The sequence below is a fragment of the Pseudovirgaria hyperparasitica genome (assembly GCF_010093815.1).
Source record: "Pseudovirgaria hyperparasitica strain CBS 121739 unplaced genomic scaffold EJ05scaffold_16, whole genome shotgun sequence".
Lineage (NCBI taxonomy): Eukaryota > Fungi > Ascomycota > Dothideomycetes > Acrospermales > Acrospermaceae > Pseudovirgaria > Pseudovirgaria hyperparasitica.
The window spans coordinates 551028-566715 of NW_022985564.1; the positions used below are offsets into that span (position 1 = coordinate 551028).

General features: G+C 50.3%; 7 protein-coding genes across 7 annotated transcripts; 1 reads left to right on the forward strand and 6 right to left on the reverse strand.

The window, feature by feature from the left end:
* Positions 1–1524: 1524 nt before the first annotated feature.
* On the reverse strand, positions 1525–2890 carry EJ05DRAFT_504063 (uncharacterized protein; the record flags this gene model as incomplete). The annotated part of the gene is made up of 2 exons (XM_033747510.1): positions 1525–1760; positions 2731–2890. 2 exons carry the CDS (start codon positions 2888–2890, stop codon positions 1525–1527), a joined length of 396 nt encoding a protein of 131 aa, XP_033596978.1.
* Positions 2891–3353: 463 nt separating this feature from the next.
* Positions 3354–3723, forward strand: EJ05DRAFT_144122 (uncharacterized protein). Its single transcript, XM_033739263.1, has one exon. It carries the CDS (start codon positions 3477–3479, stop codon positions 3666–3668), a length of 192 nt encoding a protein of 63 aa, XP_033596979.1. The 5' UTR covers positions 3354–3476; the 3' UTR covers positions 3669–3723.
* Positions 3724–5357, reverse strand: EJ05DRAFT_144179 (uncharacterized protein). The gene is made up of 2 exons (XM_033739264.1): positions 5317–5357; positions 3724–5263 (listed from the first exon to the last, which is right to left on the reverse strand). Exon 2 carries the CDS (start codon positions 4880–4882, stop codon positions 3779–3781), a length of 1104 nt encoding a protein of 367 aa, XP_033596980.1. The 5' UTR covers positions 4883–5263; positions 5317–5357; the 3' UTR covers positions 3724–3778.
* A 396-nt stretch (positions 5358–5753) lies between these two features.
* EJ05DRAFT_504065 (uncharacterized protein) lies at positions 5754–8182 on the reverse strand (the record flags this gene model as incomplete). Its single annotated transcript, XM_033747511.1, has 2 exons — positions 5754–7688; positions 7745–8182. The coding sequence occupies 2 exons, from the start codon at positions 8180–8182 to the stop codon at positions 5754–5756; spliced, it is 2373 nt and encodes a 790-aa protein (XP_033596981.1).
* An 895-nt stretch (positions 8183–9077) lies between these two features.
* On the reverse strand, positions 9078–10736 carry EJ05DRAFT_479503 (uncharacterized protein). The gene has a single exon (XM_033744684.1). The coding sequence runs from the start codon at positions 10320–10322 to the stop codon at positions 9312–9314; it is 1011 nt and encodes a 336-aa protein (XP_033596982.1). The 5' UTR covers positions 10323–10736; the 3' UTR covers positions 9078–9311.
* Positions 10737–11190: 454 nt separating this feature from the next.
* Positions 11191–13595, reverse strand: EJ05DRAFT_479504 (alpha/beta-hydrolase). Its single transcript, XM_033744685.1, has one exon. It carries the CDS (start codon positions 13526–13528, stop codon positions 11357–11359), a length of 2172 nt encoding a protein of 723 aa, XP_033596983.1. The 5' UTR covers positions 13529–13595; the 3' UTR covers positions 11191–11356.
* Positions 13596–13794: 199 nt separating this feature from the next.
* EJ05DRAFT_504068 (uncharacterized protein) lies at positions 13795–14784 on the reverse strand (the record flags this gene model as incomplete). Its single annotated transcript, XM_033747512.1, has 1 exon — positions 13795–14784. The coding sequence occupies one exon, from the start codon at positions 14782–14784 to the stop codon at positions 13795–13797; it is 990 nt and encodes a 329-aa protein (XP_033596984.1).
* Positions 14785–15688: the final 904 nt, after the last annotated feature.

A 15688-nucleotide genomic window follows, 5' to 3' on the forward strand; every position in this document is an offset into this window, starting at 1 on the left:
TTAGATATATATTCCTTATATAAGGAATATTATATATCTATTTATACCTGCCCTTTTCACAAGAAGTAATACGATTAGGGAAGTCGTCTACTAGATCTTTTTAGGAGTTGATCATGATTCAAAAACTTATATCTAGTAAGGAGTGTTAGAAGGTAGTGTAGATATTGTACTATAGTATAAGAGTTATAGTAATAAGATATCTGATAGTTTACTCTTTTAGATAATAATATATCATAATCTTAGTAGATGCTCTCGTCTAATAAGAAGTATTAGATCTAAGGGAGTTAGATATGAAAGGTAGAGAATTGATATAGTAAACCTGATAAAGTGATTCGTAAACTCATTCAAGCGCTTTAATAACAAACTAGTAATTTCGTAGCGAGCAGTGAAGCGCCAACGCATGTCCAATCTCTCATTCTCGATCGTTTGAATTTTGGAAACAGGCGAGTAGGTAGCAATCATATCTCACTCATCTCACCTGTTCGTCCGTAACACTACTTAGCTATCTCCTGGAGCCCTGAAATGCGATGTCTACTCTGAAGAAGAATCAAGTTGTCATTTGTTTGCTATAAAATCTGCTACGCCATGGTGACAACTGAACGAGGGACATGCTGATATGAAAACACAAGGAGACCCTTTTTCATAGATCGTAAACCTATTCAGTGTCATGAAACAGCTCATATCCAATCACTCACGCATAATTGAGTTGAGTTAACGGTACATGCCTCCACAGGCACGCCTACATACTTGCCGCAGCTTTCTTATTACCTCGTTCATCTCGCGCTATCCCTCAACGCCCACACGCCCCCTTATCTCGCCTCTCCCTGTCCCTCTACCGGCGCATCGCCATTCGTATTGTGCTTCCTCCCCGCATTGACAGCCTCTATCAAGCAGTCAGTCCCCGCCAGCGACAAGACAGAAACAGAAACAACAGCAACTCACGAATGGTCGCCGCCATCATCGGCTCGGCCAGCCTCCAACGGCGTATTTCTTCGTCCACAACGCGGTCCTTGCACACATTGTACACTGCCCAGTAGTGCGGTGGCTCGTCAGCAATGTAGTCTTCCCAGCCTTTGATCGAGAGCTCATGTGAGAGTGCCGGATCGCGGTGGTGGGTGGCCCATATTGTTGTTTCGGGTGTTTGGGGTTGAGACATTGTGTCTGTTGGACGTGCGGTGATGGTTTGCGGGCAACCTTTGAAGTTGTTTTGCTTGGGGGTTCGCTGGTGCGCTGGGCGATTTCGGTGTATTTGAACGCGGTTAGCAGCCCGGTGTATATTTGTTCGATGTGCTATGGGGCTTCTGATAAAGCTGATATGAGATGTTGGAGATGGAGGAGGATGTTAGGCTGGTGGTATGTGGATGTAGGAATGAGGAGCTCAGGTGTGAGGCAGGACAGGAGCGCGTGATGGAGGTTTCTAGCTAGCAGATCAGCAAGGGGCTTAGGGTTGAACGATGCAACTGGACGAGACGATTGCGCAGACACACATAGCTCCTCCAGCAAGAGGAGATCATTTCTCGTTGTTCAGAGCTGATTTATCTTCATAGCATCGTCTTGGTGACTTCGTCCGGGGATGAGACGGAATGGCAAAGATGTGTTGCTCGATTGGATATTACGCAGGGACGATGAAAGTGAAGGGTCCTCGTGGTATGATGGGTTCATGTGGAAACACTCCACGTGGGTGACAAGTGCGGGCAGATCCAGGTCAGGCACGTAGATGACGAGGCGAATATCAGGTTCGTATGTAGTTCTTGTGGATTCTGGAAGAGTGGAGCTTGAGAAGCACACTGATAGAAGCAGCTGCAGACAACCTTTTCCCCATCTGCCATGTAAAAAATGCCATGAGCGTAAGGAATGCAAACGGCGTCCTGGTCAACGCGTGGTGGCAAACACAGGTGGGACGGGAGTCGGCAGAGGAGATTGTTTTGATGCGTACCCCTGGCCTTTCATCATTCTCGGCGCACCTCTCTTGCTTGACTGGACATCAGTGAACTGAGATTGGGGTCCTACACCTGAGTATGTGGTAGGTACCAATGGGCAAGGTATGTCTGTAACAAACAAACCACAGGAGCGTCTACACTGCCACAATTGGGATTATAATGAGAGCAGTGATCCCACGGGCGTAGCACCAAAAGGGAACAATCTTGTCATTTCTGGCGTAGGGACTTTGCCATGAAGCAGCTCATCCATGTTCACGATATTGCGCAACGTAGACAAGATATTAGTGCCTCGATTCTCTGCCCTGTTCACCTCTACTATCGGGCCTGCCTGTTCAGTTCTTGCGACACTTGTGTCAAGTCCACTGTCCAGCCCGAACAGAGACAAAGCAGTGATGTATAGCGGTGGATACTTTCAAGGATCTGCCCTGTTAGATCATGCGCAATAATTCGAAACCTGTTCAGGGTAGATTGCAGAGTCTACCTCTATACCTAAAAACAAACCCTACTTTGAGTATTTCGAAGGCAGACAGACTATACGTCAAGCGCGAAGCATAATCTACCAGGCATGAGCCGACACAACAGGAACTGCAAGGCAAGAAAGCAAGGAATGCTATGTACAGATCACAATACTCTCATGTAGCCTAGAATACTAGAAGTCATAGTAATTCAGTAACCGGGACCTATGCTAGACTCTAGGATGGAAGTCCTCCAGGCTACAAATAGTTTTCTGCACCGCCGAGTATTATGTATCTGTTCTTCCGAGAGTAATCACTGCTCTACGTCATCCTACCGCCTGTTAACACGTATTTCGGCATGCGGATGGTCGATGGAAGGACTGGATCGACTCTGAAGATGTCAATAATGAAGAGCGCTTCGCTAGGTCCAGACCGCTCCTTGGAAGGAGTCCCACGGTGGGAAGACTTTCCATTCCAATCAGCGTTACCAGTCATGATGCATAATACTCAAACATCATATCCAGTCCGGGGCTAGAGCGGCTCGAAACGGAGGACAGTTCGTCGACTTGCACTCTATATTGTAGGGGAGAAGGCTCGTGAAGAGAAGTTCCTGCACCGCCACAGGGGCCGGAGCAGGAAAACGACGCTCTTTTGTACCCAGACCAGCCCCAGACATGACGCACATGCACCATCGGAAAGGACTCCGATCACATCGTGCAGTCATGGGCCCCGCTCTTTCGAACGCATTTAGAATATCGATAGACAGCTTGGCTGAGTCATGCATGGGCTTCAGGAATGCCATGGAGGGAAAATTGAAGCCTGCTGGCATGTGTAAGGCATTCCACGACAGCCACCACACAACCACTCGGCGTCCAGCAACAGGCTTGAGGCTTGATCTCGGGAAGAATCGCACATATGCGCCGCACAGAATGCACTCAATCTTGTATGAGGTAGGAAACCGAACTCAACTCAACCTTAGAGACTAGGCACATTACCTTATGCCTCATGTTTGGACTACACATCGCAAGAATGGATTTCACATCGGATTTACGGGGCAGGGAGGTGCAAAGGAAGGGTAAGTATGAGAGCCATAGTACATATACGTAGTCTAAGCGACTGTACGTTATTTGACACGGCAGATAGTCGTGCTCTCATATCGTCGGTCCTTCTAATCTTCTTATCCATCTTCTTATCCATCTTCTTATCCATCTTCTTATCCATCTTCTTATCCATCTTCTTATCCATCTTCTTATCCATCTTCTTATCCATCTAGTCCAATAAACCTCATTGTACAAGTTCTAATATGGGTCTTCTATGCAATATCCGCCCACTATCTATACGACCAAACATAGGCTCCATAATATTATCAAACACAATACCATGTCACGCCCTTCCCCAAACCCTCTCCAACCGCACACACAACACACACGCCATGCCTGCAATGCCCGCAAGGAAGATTTGCACCGCTGCGAACGAGCCGACGGCCGTATGGTCGGTGCTCGCCTCGAGCGGCGCGACTAAGAGAGGCACGAGGGCACCACTGGCGTTGAGAAGCCCGACGCCAGCGCCGAATGCTACGGTGACGATGTTATTGGCGTCGGAGGAGGAGATGCGATCTTCTGGTTCGTGTGTGGCCGTGCTTGTGGAGAGTGTGCTCATTAGCATGGACGATGAGACAGAATCTCGAAGGTCGTCGTCTGCGTGTAGATTTGCGTCTGCGCTGACGTCGACATACTCGGCAGCCCCTACATCATCGTCGTGGTCGAGCACTCTGCTATATGCCCCGCCGTTCATGTCCACAACCTTCTTGCTTCCTCTGCCCACGCTCTGCGCGATGCCCAGCCCGAAAACGGCGCCGAAGCCAGCACCACCGAAGCCGAGCATGACTAACGGGACGACGGCACCCAGCGCGCGCACGATCATAAGCGTGTGTCCGAGCAGCAGACAGGCGCAAGACAGCATGGCAGCGCGAGGCACGGAGGCCCAAGGCTTACTAAGGAGGTGGCCGAAAAACGGGACAAAGAGGACAGAGAGCAGGGGCATGACGGACAGGGCAGTGCCGGCGGCGACGTCGGAGCCATCGTAGAAGGTGGCTGCAACGTGTCGCTGGGCAACGACATGGAAGCCGGCGATGGCGGCGTAAAGTGTGACGGAGACGTGGGCGAAGGCCCAAAAGCGCGTAGGTAGGGAAAGGATGCTAGTGATTATGCCGGTTTGGATGAGGTTAGGTGTTCGAAGGGAGTTTGTGAGTGGTGTGACGAGGTTTGACGGGGACCTAGACGATGGGGAGATGACAATCGATAGTGAAGCACAGCTGAGGATCAGGGGAATAGTTGACACCAGGGTGAGGATATTTGTCGCAAAGGGCACGGAGTGGACGAGGAGACGAGGGGTTGCAAGGGACGTTGTTGCGCCGCCGAGGCGGGATGCATCGTGGAGCATGGCGAGGGCGAGAGCGAGATTTGAGTGTCTGCAATCGTCAGCCATGGCTCATCAATGGAAACCCAAATCTGCCATAGCAAATAGATGAAACGTACTCAAACCATCTTGTAACGAGATCGTTAGTTATAACACCCGTGATCTCGCCTCCTAGCCCATATATCACTCTTCCCAACGCGATAATCCAGATCTGTCGTTGAGCGACGGCCCACGAGAAGATCACCTGACCAAGCACCATACAGGCTGACGTGCCGATCAAAACATTTCGCTGACCAAAGCGAGTGACAAGCGGGCCGGTACAGAACGGCAAGAAGATGTTCGGAATGGCGAAGGCTGTGTATACGGCTGAGATCAAGAACTCAAACTGAGCCTCTGAGAGTCTTAGATGGTCGCGTAGCGGGACGGATAGTGTCGCAGGGAGTGTATATACTGCAACTTGTGAGCTCCTAGTTTGCTTAACTTGCTAGATGGCTGTTTCTTACTGACGTCGGCGCCCCAGTTGAGCACGCACGCTCCAGCGAGATTGAGGATTCGCGCTGGCCGCGCCCAGGAGGCTGTTGTGAGAGCCATTACAGAACTCTTATAATCAGTGCGGAATGGTATTCAACATCTCGCTCGTACGGCCCCCCGTCTCTACTTGGAAGTTTAGCATAAAACTTGAGAACGCTCGTGACCCGTACACGAGCGCGGTGAGACAGACAGGCGAAGAAGTTGAGATGCAGGTTGCAGCTAGCCACAGCTGCCAAGATAACCTTAGCGGGAGATGAGCTGCAGCTAAGCCCCTAGGACTGCTTCGGACCGATTATGTGAAACATCTTGCTATCATTGAATGGTATGACCAAATCCGAATAAGGGCAAATAGCTTCTCGCTCCGAACGCCGTGAGCTTCTAGTAATGCCTTCACTTTCCTCCGAAGTAGTCATCGCCCAGGAGGAGGAAAGGATTTATGAAGTACCTCATCGGGAGGTGGAGGAGCTGGACCAGTTCCCATAACTCGCATAAAGGCGTATATATCCATGTTCAGAAAGTCGTAATCATTCGCGGGACTCGGATAATGCGAAAGGGCTTCACCAGTACCAAGCAAGCTTTGGTTCATATCGGAATCGACGGCAGATAGCGACTGTGGTACATCTTGGTCGGTTGATAGCTGCGGTTGAAGAGACGAATCTGGGAAGTAACCGACATTTGTAAGTCTGTCGTTATCATAGCCTGTCCAGTCATGATCTAACTGGGTAGTAGGCTGTTGAGAAAAAGAGGTCGAAGGGCTATGTGCCGGCACCTGATGGGGGCCATACTGCTCGTGCTGCTGTGGCGGTCGCGCTTGTGGTGTCTGCATCGAAGGTGTAGTGTTAATTCTGCCTATGAAACCATGCTGCTGAGGTTGGTTTGTGCCAAGCCAAAGCTGGGAATTGTCTGTAGGAGTTGGCTCAAAAGCTAAGGGGTTGGGTTGAGGTATAGTTGAGGTAGACTGCTGGGCGCTGTACGTGCGACGGACCGGGACGACTGACGGCGTCAGTGACAAAAAGTCATTGCTTACACTTGGTACTGGCAGACTTGAAGATGAAGTAGGATCCAGATTATGCGGAGACTGCTGCTCAATCTTTTGGATCTTCCGACGGAGAGGAGGACGCCGCGGGCGAGTAGTGGTCATTTGTTGGTCTTGTCTCGAAAATGAGCAGCGTTCAAGTATTTCTCTGAAGATTGTAGGGACGTGGTCTCGTAAGAGCGGTCCATACTCTGCTTCATCAAGCTGCAAGCCTGTAGCGGCCAGCGTCCTCCTGGCGATCTCAACTCCTTCGGTCTGCAAGAACTCATTAAGTCCGTCTCTGACTACAACGATACGTGTATGATCTACATATACACTGGCCGGACGCTCCGCATTTGGGAATATGATACGATAAATCTCGTGCCACTGTTCAGGAGGAGTCATTGAGGAAGAGGCATTTGGTTTGAGCAGCGCCTCTTGCTCTGCTGAAATATATTGCCAGTTCGGTCTTGGACCCGCCACTGACACACATCTACCTTGCTCTGTGTCCATGTGGGCGTACATGAGATCTAAATTGTCAAATATGACGTTGCAATATGGGCAATGGTAAGGCCTGAGATGACGCCTGTTCCTGAACAAATGCTGTTTCAGATGGGCAATGGTGTCGGCCCCGTATCCCAGACAATCTACATGATTGCTTGGGTCATACTTTGCAAATGGGCAAGCCAGTCTGTGGCCAACTGCTGTTGATCGTGGTCTGGCGTTGCCGCGTGGTGGGCCTTGTGAACCATCGTCGTCTCCATCCTCATTTTCTTGACCATCATCTCTAGCCTTTCTTTTGGATGACGACGAGGCTTTCGAGCGCCGTGTAGCTGACTTTCGGGATGACTGGTTGGACGCAGGATTTTTAGAAGATTTGCCATGAGTCTCTGTATCGCAAGGCTCTTCGCTAGGTGCTGACTGCCGGGACCACCATTGGGCAAAGGCAATAATAAGAGTACTGATGATGTGCTCCGTCCAAGGTCCAAAGACGGTTGACAAAGACTTTGGTGTGGCGCTATCCTGGTATTCCCAAGACGCCTCCGTGAGCTCTGACGCGGTCGTGATGAGCTCGTAGCCTTGCGGACTCCTGAGAGCAGTATCTTCCGAGGACAGGGGTGTATGCTCATGGGGTGACGGGGTCAATACAAGAGCCGACCGGCTGGAGGATGTTGGGCTGAAGGCAGTTGCTAGTGGTGGATGCAGCGCTGTGTCATCCAGAGACTGTGGGTCTGAAGAAGGAGGTTTTTCGATCCGGGGAAGGACCGTAATGTGATCGCCTCGGCGATGAAAGGCAAGCACAAGACATTTCTTCTGGTCGAGATGATACTTGAAAGAGTGAGATATGCTGTTGACAGTGTTGATATGATTGCAACTGGACTGACCTTGTAAGCCTTCTGCGACGAAAAAGTACGTCCACAATCGTCGCATTTGACTAGATTGAGTCGACAAGCTAAAGTTCTGTCGATAGTATGGCGATTCTTGTGAGGCTCATACTCCGAGTACCTTAGACTAGAGCCACATTCGTCACACTCGACAAACAGCTCGTCAGGATGAGTATTAGGCCGGCAAGAGGACCATTGGGCAGAACCCGTAGAAGGCTCTGACACCAATCTGCAGAGGAAGTAATTCCATCTCTCTTTCTCGGGTACATTGAAGCCAGTGATCGGCTTACGGTCGACAACAACAGGCTGGCTCTCCTTGTCACTGGACTGGGACTTGGACTGTAGTGCATTTGCATCGTCTTTTGGCGACTTTGATTTGCTTTGCCGAAAGGGAAGAGGGAATGGAAGAGCTGACGGAGGGAGTTTGGAGTGTGACATGGCGAGCAAATATCAACAGAAGAGGGATATAATAGTGACAATTGGACTCAGACACTACGATATAAACAACCTAGAGTCCAAGAGAAGTGACAGCAACGAGCTGCTGGTACTATGTAGGTATATATGAACACTAGCTCTCTGTTTCTTACCCCTGCCCGCTTCACTCTCAAAAGAGCCTCAGGCTGTCACCAAGGCTGTATGTGGTGGCTATGTAGCCATCTCCCACAACAGTGCAACACCTACAGCGTGCGAATGCAAACCCTGCAACCAATAATACATCTAGATTTAAGCGCCCAATCTAATCTGGCAAATAGACCTCTAGCTCTCTTGATCTTATGTCGACAGTCCCATGGCCTCGTACACTCCTTATGGCGGTCGTCGCGGTGGCAAAAACAAGATAACGGCTGCAGAGTCGCACAAGGGCCGGTCAGCGTCAGTCGAAGACCGATACGTATACATTCCTACTACACACATGGGTTAATAACCCCTCCTTCACTGCCAAACCTGATACTCACCCATGACATCTCACCCGCAACACGGACTGCTCACTATACCATGAAATTTCGAAACCACACGCCTCCTGACCCTTAGCTAGACACACCACTAATACTACGTTCGAGTGGGACAGTGCTCATTCCTTCGTCTTCTCTTAGGATGTATTCATAAGAACTAGTCTTGCTAGGATATTGATATGAATGTGTATAAACAAAACAAATGTGTCTATATACGAGCATATGCACTAGTATTGATATATCCTATCACACTTTGCTATGATCTCTTTGTACATCTCAGTACGTCCCATCTAGCGTCGGATATATTAGTATTGAGAGGCCCATAGCTCGACACACTCACATAATGGGAAGCTGGAAAACACATAAGAATGCAGACGCAGGAGTGGAGATGATGCATTGTAAGTTGATGCTTATGTATGGAGTAAAGGTAGAGAGTAATGGCGATAAAGAATCGAGGGGCTTCCTATGTGCGTGAGACACAAAGGGCAAGGCTTCGACATATTCAACACTGCCATAATTATCCATAATTGATATCCATAGCCTACTCTGCTCTGCTACTGTCTATATGCCAGACATGACACCTGGAAACAGGGGTATAATGCAGCCATAACTGGCCCTCACTTCGTTTCTTTCTTCTTCGATGACACAGCAGCAGCCGGGCTTTCGTCCTCGTCCTCTTCGTCCTTATCAACGTTTATCAAAGGGGCCTGCGCCGCCTCTGGCACTTTCGCAGCGTCCTTGCTCCCGTTGGCAGTATCCGCAGTGTCTTTTTTCGTCCCCGCGTCGGAAGATCGCGAACTCTGTGCGGCACCGTTAGCACTCTCATCAGCCTCTTTCTTATGCGCATCTTTCTTCGTGGCCGGACTCTGATCTTCTGGGGGCACAGGGGCTGTGGGCGCGGCGACAGCGCCCACATCTGCAGCCTCGGGCTCAGGGGCCGTCGGGGCGGCAGCAGGCGACGATCCTACCGGACGAGCCCTCATGGCCATGGTGGCGTCCATGGCACCACCGCCCTGGTGCAGCTCAGGGTTGCTCTGTAGGTGGTTCTTGATAGCGCGATCGTACAGACGCGTGAGGCGGGCGACCTCGCTGCGCACGCTGACCTCGTCGACGTCGATCTCGTCGTAGCCATGTACACCCTTCTGTATGCCCAGCCACATGATTTCGCTATTTTCTATCTCATCTACGACGCGCTCGAGGTCGTCGCGGAACATGCGAGCGCGCATTGGCTGGCCGCGAGAGCGCAGATAGGTGACCAGGCCTGCGATGACGGTGTTCAGGGCGCCGAGGAAGGCAACAGTGACGTGGCTAATGTTGGCGGCACCGAGGGCGGTGAGGGCTGCGCCGATGACGATCTGGCTCAGTAGCATCGTTGTCGATAGAGCGGCGGTGAAAGCATACGTTATCTCAGTCGTGGACCGCTTCCGGCGGGCTCGCTCATAGAGGGTGTTGCGTGATGGCTTGGCATAATTGGCTCGTTGTTCTGGGGTCAGATTGCACGGAATCAGACCGACGAGGCGACAGTATTGCTGGTGAATGTCTGAGGAGGATGAGTCCGAAGTGCCGTACAGCCAGTCTCGATCGCTGTCGTCGAGAAGGGGCGCACGTTCAGAGTCGCCGGTAGGCATGGTAGGATAATTTGAAATGATACGAGGAACAGAACGCTCAATAGGAATTGCGAGGAGCGCTTAATTGCAGGAAATACGCTGAGTACAGGAGACTGACAGGAAACGAGAAAGAGATGCGCGAGGACAGAGGAAGGGGACGGACAACGGAGGTCAAAGACAAGGAAAAGGAGAAACGAGGAAAGAGGGTTCATCTTATCGCGCCCCACGAATGTCCGCTCCTTACGCTGAGGCCAGCAGCGCGCCTTAGCACGATCAGCGCCGCTCAGCTCCAGCCCTCAAGTCGATGCGGAGATATGTAGGTACATATGGAATCTGTACGGTCTAGTGTGCCCATGACTCGGTGACGGAGCAACGAGATCGAGGCGGCGCGTGATAGGTAATACAGAAGTAAGTGTATCATGCGTGGTGGTTCGTGGTGTTTGTGCAATGTCGACGAATGGATAAGGTTGTTTTAATCTATCCATCCATCCACGCCTGTGGTCCCCGCTTTTCAGATCTGTCCCGCTTCCCGCCCGATGCCCGCACCCGATCTCTTCCAAGAGACATAGTATTACATGTTGATATGGAACAACAACACGATAAATAAGAGACACTGATACACCATGCTCATGCTCTACGAGAGTCTATTACATTCACAGTAGTAGGGGTCTTAACCTTTCTATACCTCTATACTGTCTATGTTGCTCATGGAGATCCACGTATCTTTAATCATATAGTCGGAATAATTGGGTACGCCAAGCAGTTATCTAGGCACACTTGCGGACGGGCGACCGAGCCAATCCCATAGGTGCATATGATTAGATTCAACAGGGCAATAACATAGACTCGTAGCAGAAGTGTAGACGTAGATCAAAATCTACCCCAGTGTCCCGTCGAAAAGGCCTGGATACTTCTTCATTGGTTGCCTTCTTTGCGATGCTTCATAACCATGGGAGTTCATGCTTGAGGATGATCCTTTGCCTGTGGTATAGGTTTAAGTGACAGACTGCAAATATAACCATCCGGATGTTCAAGACCCTGATTCATAGTCCTCTTTACGCCTGAGGCCCAATGTATTTATCACACCACCCCTTCACCCGCTTCACAAGATCTATCCAATGCTTCTGCTCGCCAAACGCATGCGGCTCCCTTGGGTACGTCACAAATGTATGCTCCAATCCATAACTCTCCAGCGCTCTCCTCATGCCCCAGGCTTGCGTGATTGGACATCTCTCGTCCTTCTCACCATGCAGCATCAACATTGGTGGCAAGCCCCTGTTCCACATTCCCTTCCCCCTTTGCATCGCGCCGTCAAACTCCCACAACGCACTCCCACTCCTACTTGTGACGTCCTCCTTACTACTTCGCCATGGCGTAACCCCCGCTAGTTCCGACTCAATCGACGCGCCCAGATCAGATGTCAACGCCATTGCATCCCAGTCTGTGATCCCTGCACCTGGTATACACGCTTTCCACATCCACTTCCTCTCAAAGCCTTCCTCTTTGAGATTGTTGTTGCGTACAGCGCATAGGTAGCTGAGGAATCCGCCCTGGCTCCATCCGCCGACGACCAGCTTGTGCGCATCCGCGTAGCCGGAGTCGATGGCGCATTGGGTCACAGCAATGATGTCGGGATACTCGTATTGTCCCATGCCGCCGCAAGCATATTGTGCGAAGCGGGCGCCGTAGGAAGAGGAGCCGCGGTAGTTTATGAGAAGGATCGCGTAGCCATGGTGCAGAAGGTATGGGGCAATGTAGTAGTAGTAGGCGTTGAAGCGGTCGGTGTTGCGGTCTGTTGGGCCACCGTGGGGGAGAACAATGGTTGGGAGAGCGTGTGTTGGTGTACCGTCGCTAGTGGTGTGCTGCGCCGGGGTAAGGAAGATGCCGTCGAGAGACTCTTTGCGGTCGAATGAGCGGGTTTTGATAACAGTGAATGTTCCAAAGCGCTTGGAGACGAAAAGTGAGCCGTGTTTTGATAGAGATACTGGTGACGAAGGTGAGGCTCTGGCTGCAGAGGCCATATCAGCGTTCGGAATAGCTGTGTACATTGCTGTGTACACTTCAGAAGGTGTGTTGATATCGGACTTAACAAAGGCGAGAATGGTCTTTCCTGTAGTTGAATCGAAGGCCACATCCCATTCTTTGATATCATTCTGGTACGATAGCATAGTTACACCCCCAAACAGCTCGAAACACGTATCGAGAGCACGTTGTGTTCGGACCACAATAGTATCTCTATTAATGATCTTTGACTCAGCTGCGTCATCGACCTCACCATACGCCATGTGCTGGGGCTCCGTTTTGCCTCTTACGTCTACCTTATATAGCGCCGTCGCCGCAAGGTTTCCACTGGGGAACGAAGTAATGAAGTGGAGCATCCCATGGGATTCCCACGACAGGCTCTTGATCTGCGTATCACAAGTACAGAGACGTTCCAAGCCGATTCCTTCTTTGCTCATGATGCAAATTTCACTCCCGTAGATGAACTCGTGTTCCAGGTACGGCGTACGTGCAGTCCATATTGCCAGGGACTGACTGTCTGGGCTCCAGCAAACACCCAGAACGTGATGATTCTTAATCCTGGCAGCCTCGTGTACATCAAAATTGAGCACTGTAATCTCTCCAGTCGCGATGTCAAGCAGCCGCACTTTGTTAAAAGCCAATTGCTGCCCCCAGACTGCCGCATCATCCTTCATTTCCTCTCTTTCCTTTTCTTCCTTCGTCTTCTCGTCTGCACTAACAAACGCGATGCTTGTTCCATCCGGACTCCATTGAAGAGCCACGATTTGGCGCTCGTTCTCGGTATTTGCAGCTGAGCCTGGAATAGCCTCCCCTCCATCTTCGATTGGAAGAATATAGATGGCACAGCTCTTTCCTGGCCTCGCGCGGTCAGAAAGGAAGGCAATACTCTTTCCATCGGGACTCCAGTGTGGCTCGAAGTCATTATACAGTCCAGAGGTCAGCTGACGAGTGGAATCCTTCTTGTCTGTGGCTGCCAGCCAAAGAGTAGAGCGAGGATGTTCACCCGTACGATGGCCCCACTCCAACGTAGTGCAGTAGGCAACTTGTGAGGTATTAGGAGAGACTTTAGGTGTTTTTGGAACCTGGAGGTTCATAAGGTTGTCTATGAGCTCGTTATCTGCAATCGAACCCATGCTTGCAGCAATCGAAGTCACTCCGGGAGATGCAGACTGGATAGGATTTCTGTTGACATAGTTTACTGTCATTTCTATTTATTCTCTGTTGTTTGCGTGACACATGGAGAAGTTGAAAGCTGACAAGGTCTGTTAGATTGGGGGCTAGTGCTGTTGACGAGAAGTCGACGTTCCATTATGGTTTTAGTGTGGCACAGCTCTACCAATGACAGATCTGTGACGGGACGCCTACGCCGATCCATGCCGAACAACATCGAACATAACCCATACGAGCCTTCATCCAGTCTACATAACATCTATCAACATTCTCTTGGGATCAACTGTCTCTCTTCCCCAGCTCACAGCGCAGCAGGATCGATCTGTTCGCCAGCGTCATCACAGTATAGCGGATTGCTGCCCAAGACTTGCGCGCATGCGGACATGCCATCAACCGAGAGATAGTGACCGAACCCTCCGTCTGGCGCGGCTTTGACGAATGTTGACTCGAGATCGAATGTCGATCCGGGACCCAGTGTGACGTTGCCTGTCCGAAGCTGTGGATTTGCAGTTGCATTGTTCAAGTAATAGGTATTGAGAATACATTTGCCTTTATTCGTGATCGGCTCTTGAGTATTCAGTAGTACTGGCTGGTTCATGACTCTCTTCAGTTGTGCCAGTGTATACTTTGGCCGGGCAGCGGAGGTAAAGACCATGTCCGCCAGTTCGAGCTCAACACCTGGACCGGAGAGAGGGTTTGGCAGTATGGCGACTTTGGAATTTGCTGACATAACTCCATTTATATCAGTCTGGTAAGCCCCGTCAGTGGGTTTGAAATTGCCAATACCAAGAGTAGTGCCCCCGAAAAGAGTCGACACAAGAGCTGGCACAAGGCCGCCGAGTGGTGGCGAAGAATCCGTCGCCCCAATGACGCCGGCGGTGTCGGCTTGCAGAGGCGTCCTGCTCCCATCCTTGCTAACATAAAGCGCAGAAACACTGGCTTGGAACAGAGCGCCCCAGATTTGGAGTACATCTAGTCTGATGTCATCATTCCAACCGCTTTGCACCAGGACCGGGTGTAAATCGTTGCCTTGGAATCCAGGAAGCTCGCTTGCAGGAACGTCAAGAAGGCTCAAGCCAGTGACGAGCGGATTAGATTTCTGTACGGCTCTAAGAACAGCAGACTTCGAGATTGGTACAATGAACCATGCTAAAAGATGCATTAGCGCAATTCCATGAATGGTGAGCAACCTACTATCATTAGCTGTCATTGTTCGCAAGTTTGGATTCCAACTAGCGAGCTGGTTTGTACATTGAGCAGTAGTCTGTCCAATGGTGCCGATGATGGCCATGATAGCGGAGAAACGCATTTTAATAACAAGCCCTAGGTGCATTCTAATAAATGGCTCTAGGCGAATGGTGTTGAGGAACGAAGGATAACAAGAAATATTCGAGGATATAGGAACGTATTAAAGAAACTGATGGATCAGAAAAGATGGCCAAGAGGTTGGCATTTCGAGACAAGGCCACACACGATGCGTAGGAAGTATATGCCCCCTATACCGATCGAACCTTCCAATAGACAACATAAGGCGAGAGTGATACACATATATGGCGCCACCAAACACATTATGGATCACACGTGCACCACTATACCGCAAACTAGGAAGCTGCATACTGATGGATTTCAGCTGAGGGCACGCAGGAGCTTCCGACGTCTGGGACCAGCTATGGTCATTGGTTTCGTGATACGGTTCTGTCTTCAGATCTGAATCGATCATTACGAAGCGCGAGTGATATTTCTCAGCGTTAAATTTGACGGCAGTGTCAACACTTGATATGCAGGTGGCGTTTGTTGTGTTACTATGGATGTTGCCGGACGAAGACGAGGCTGCTGATGCAATTTAACCTTAGCCTCCACACGGAACGAACAGTTCCGAGTGTCTTCACTAGATGAATGATTCTTCTCGATCCAGGAGATTGATGTATTCTCTCTACGATGATGATGGTGTTGATGCTACCTCGAGCCTGCAACTATACGCGAACTTCGACTGCTGATGAACTTATATACCATTAATGCATGATACAAAACATCTGCATGTTGCCATATCAATATGGCAAAATCACATTTAGATTCGTCCTTCAAAGAATGTCTCGTCTAAGGTTCCATTCGGTAAAGAAGCCGTTGATCTAACTGGGCACAGGCATTCGAACCGAAGACAAAAGGGTCCAGCCTTCTTTCACGTAGTACACATT

Excerpts from the sequence above, each read along its gene's own strand:
- EJ05DRAFT_479504 (XM_033744685.1), bottom strand. The coding sequence starts at position 13,528 with ATGACAGTAAACTATGTCAACAGAAATCCTATCCAGTCTGCATCTCCC.
- EJ05DRAFT_144179 (XM_033739264.1), bottom strand. The coding sequence starts at position 4,882 with ATGGCTGACGATTGCAGACACTCAAATCTCGCTCTCGCCCTCGCCATG.
- EJ05DRAFT_479503 (XM_033744684.1), bottom strand. The coding sequence starts at position 10,322 with ATGCCTACCGGCGACTCTGAACGTGCGCCCCTTCTCGACGACAGCGAT.
- EJ05DRAFT_144122 (XM_033739263.1), top strand. The coding sequence starts at position 3,477 with ATGAGAGCCATAGTACATATACGTAGTCTAAGCGACTGTACGTTATTT.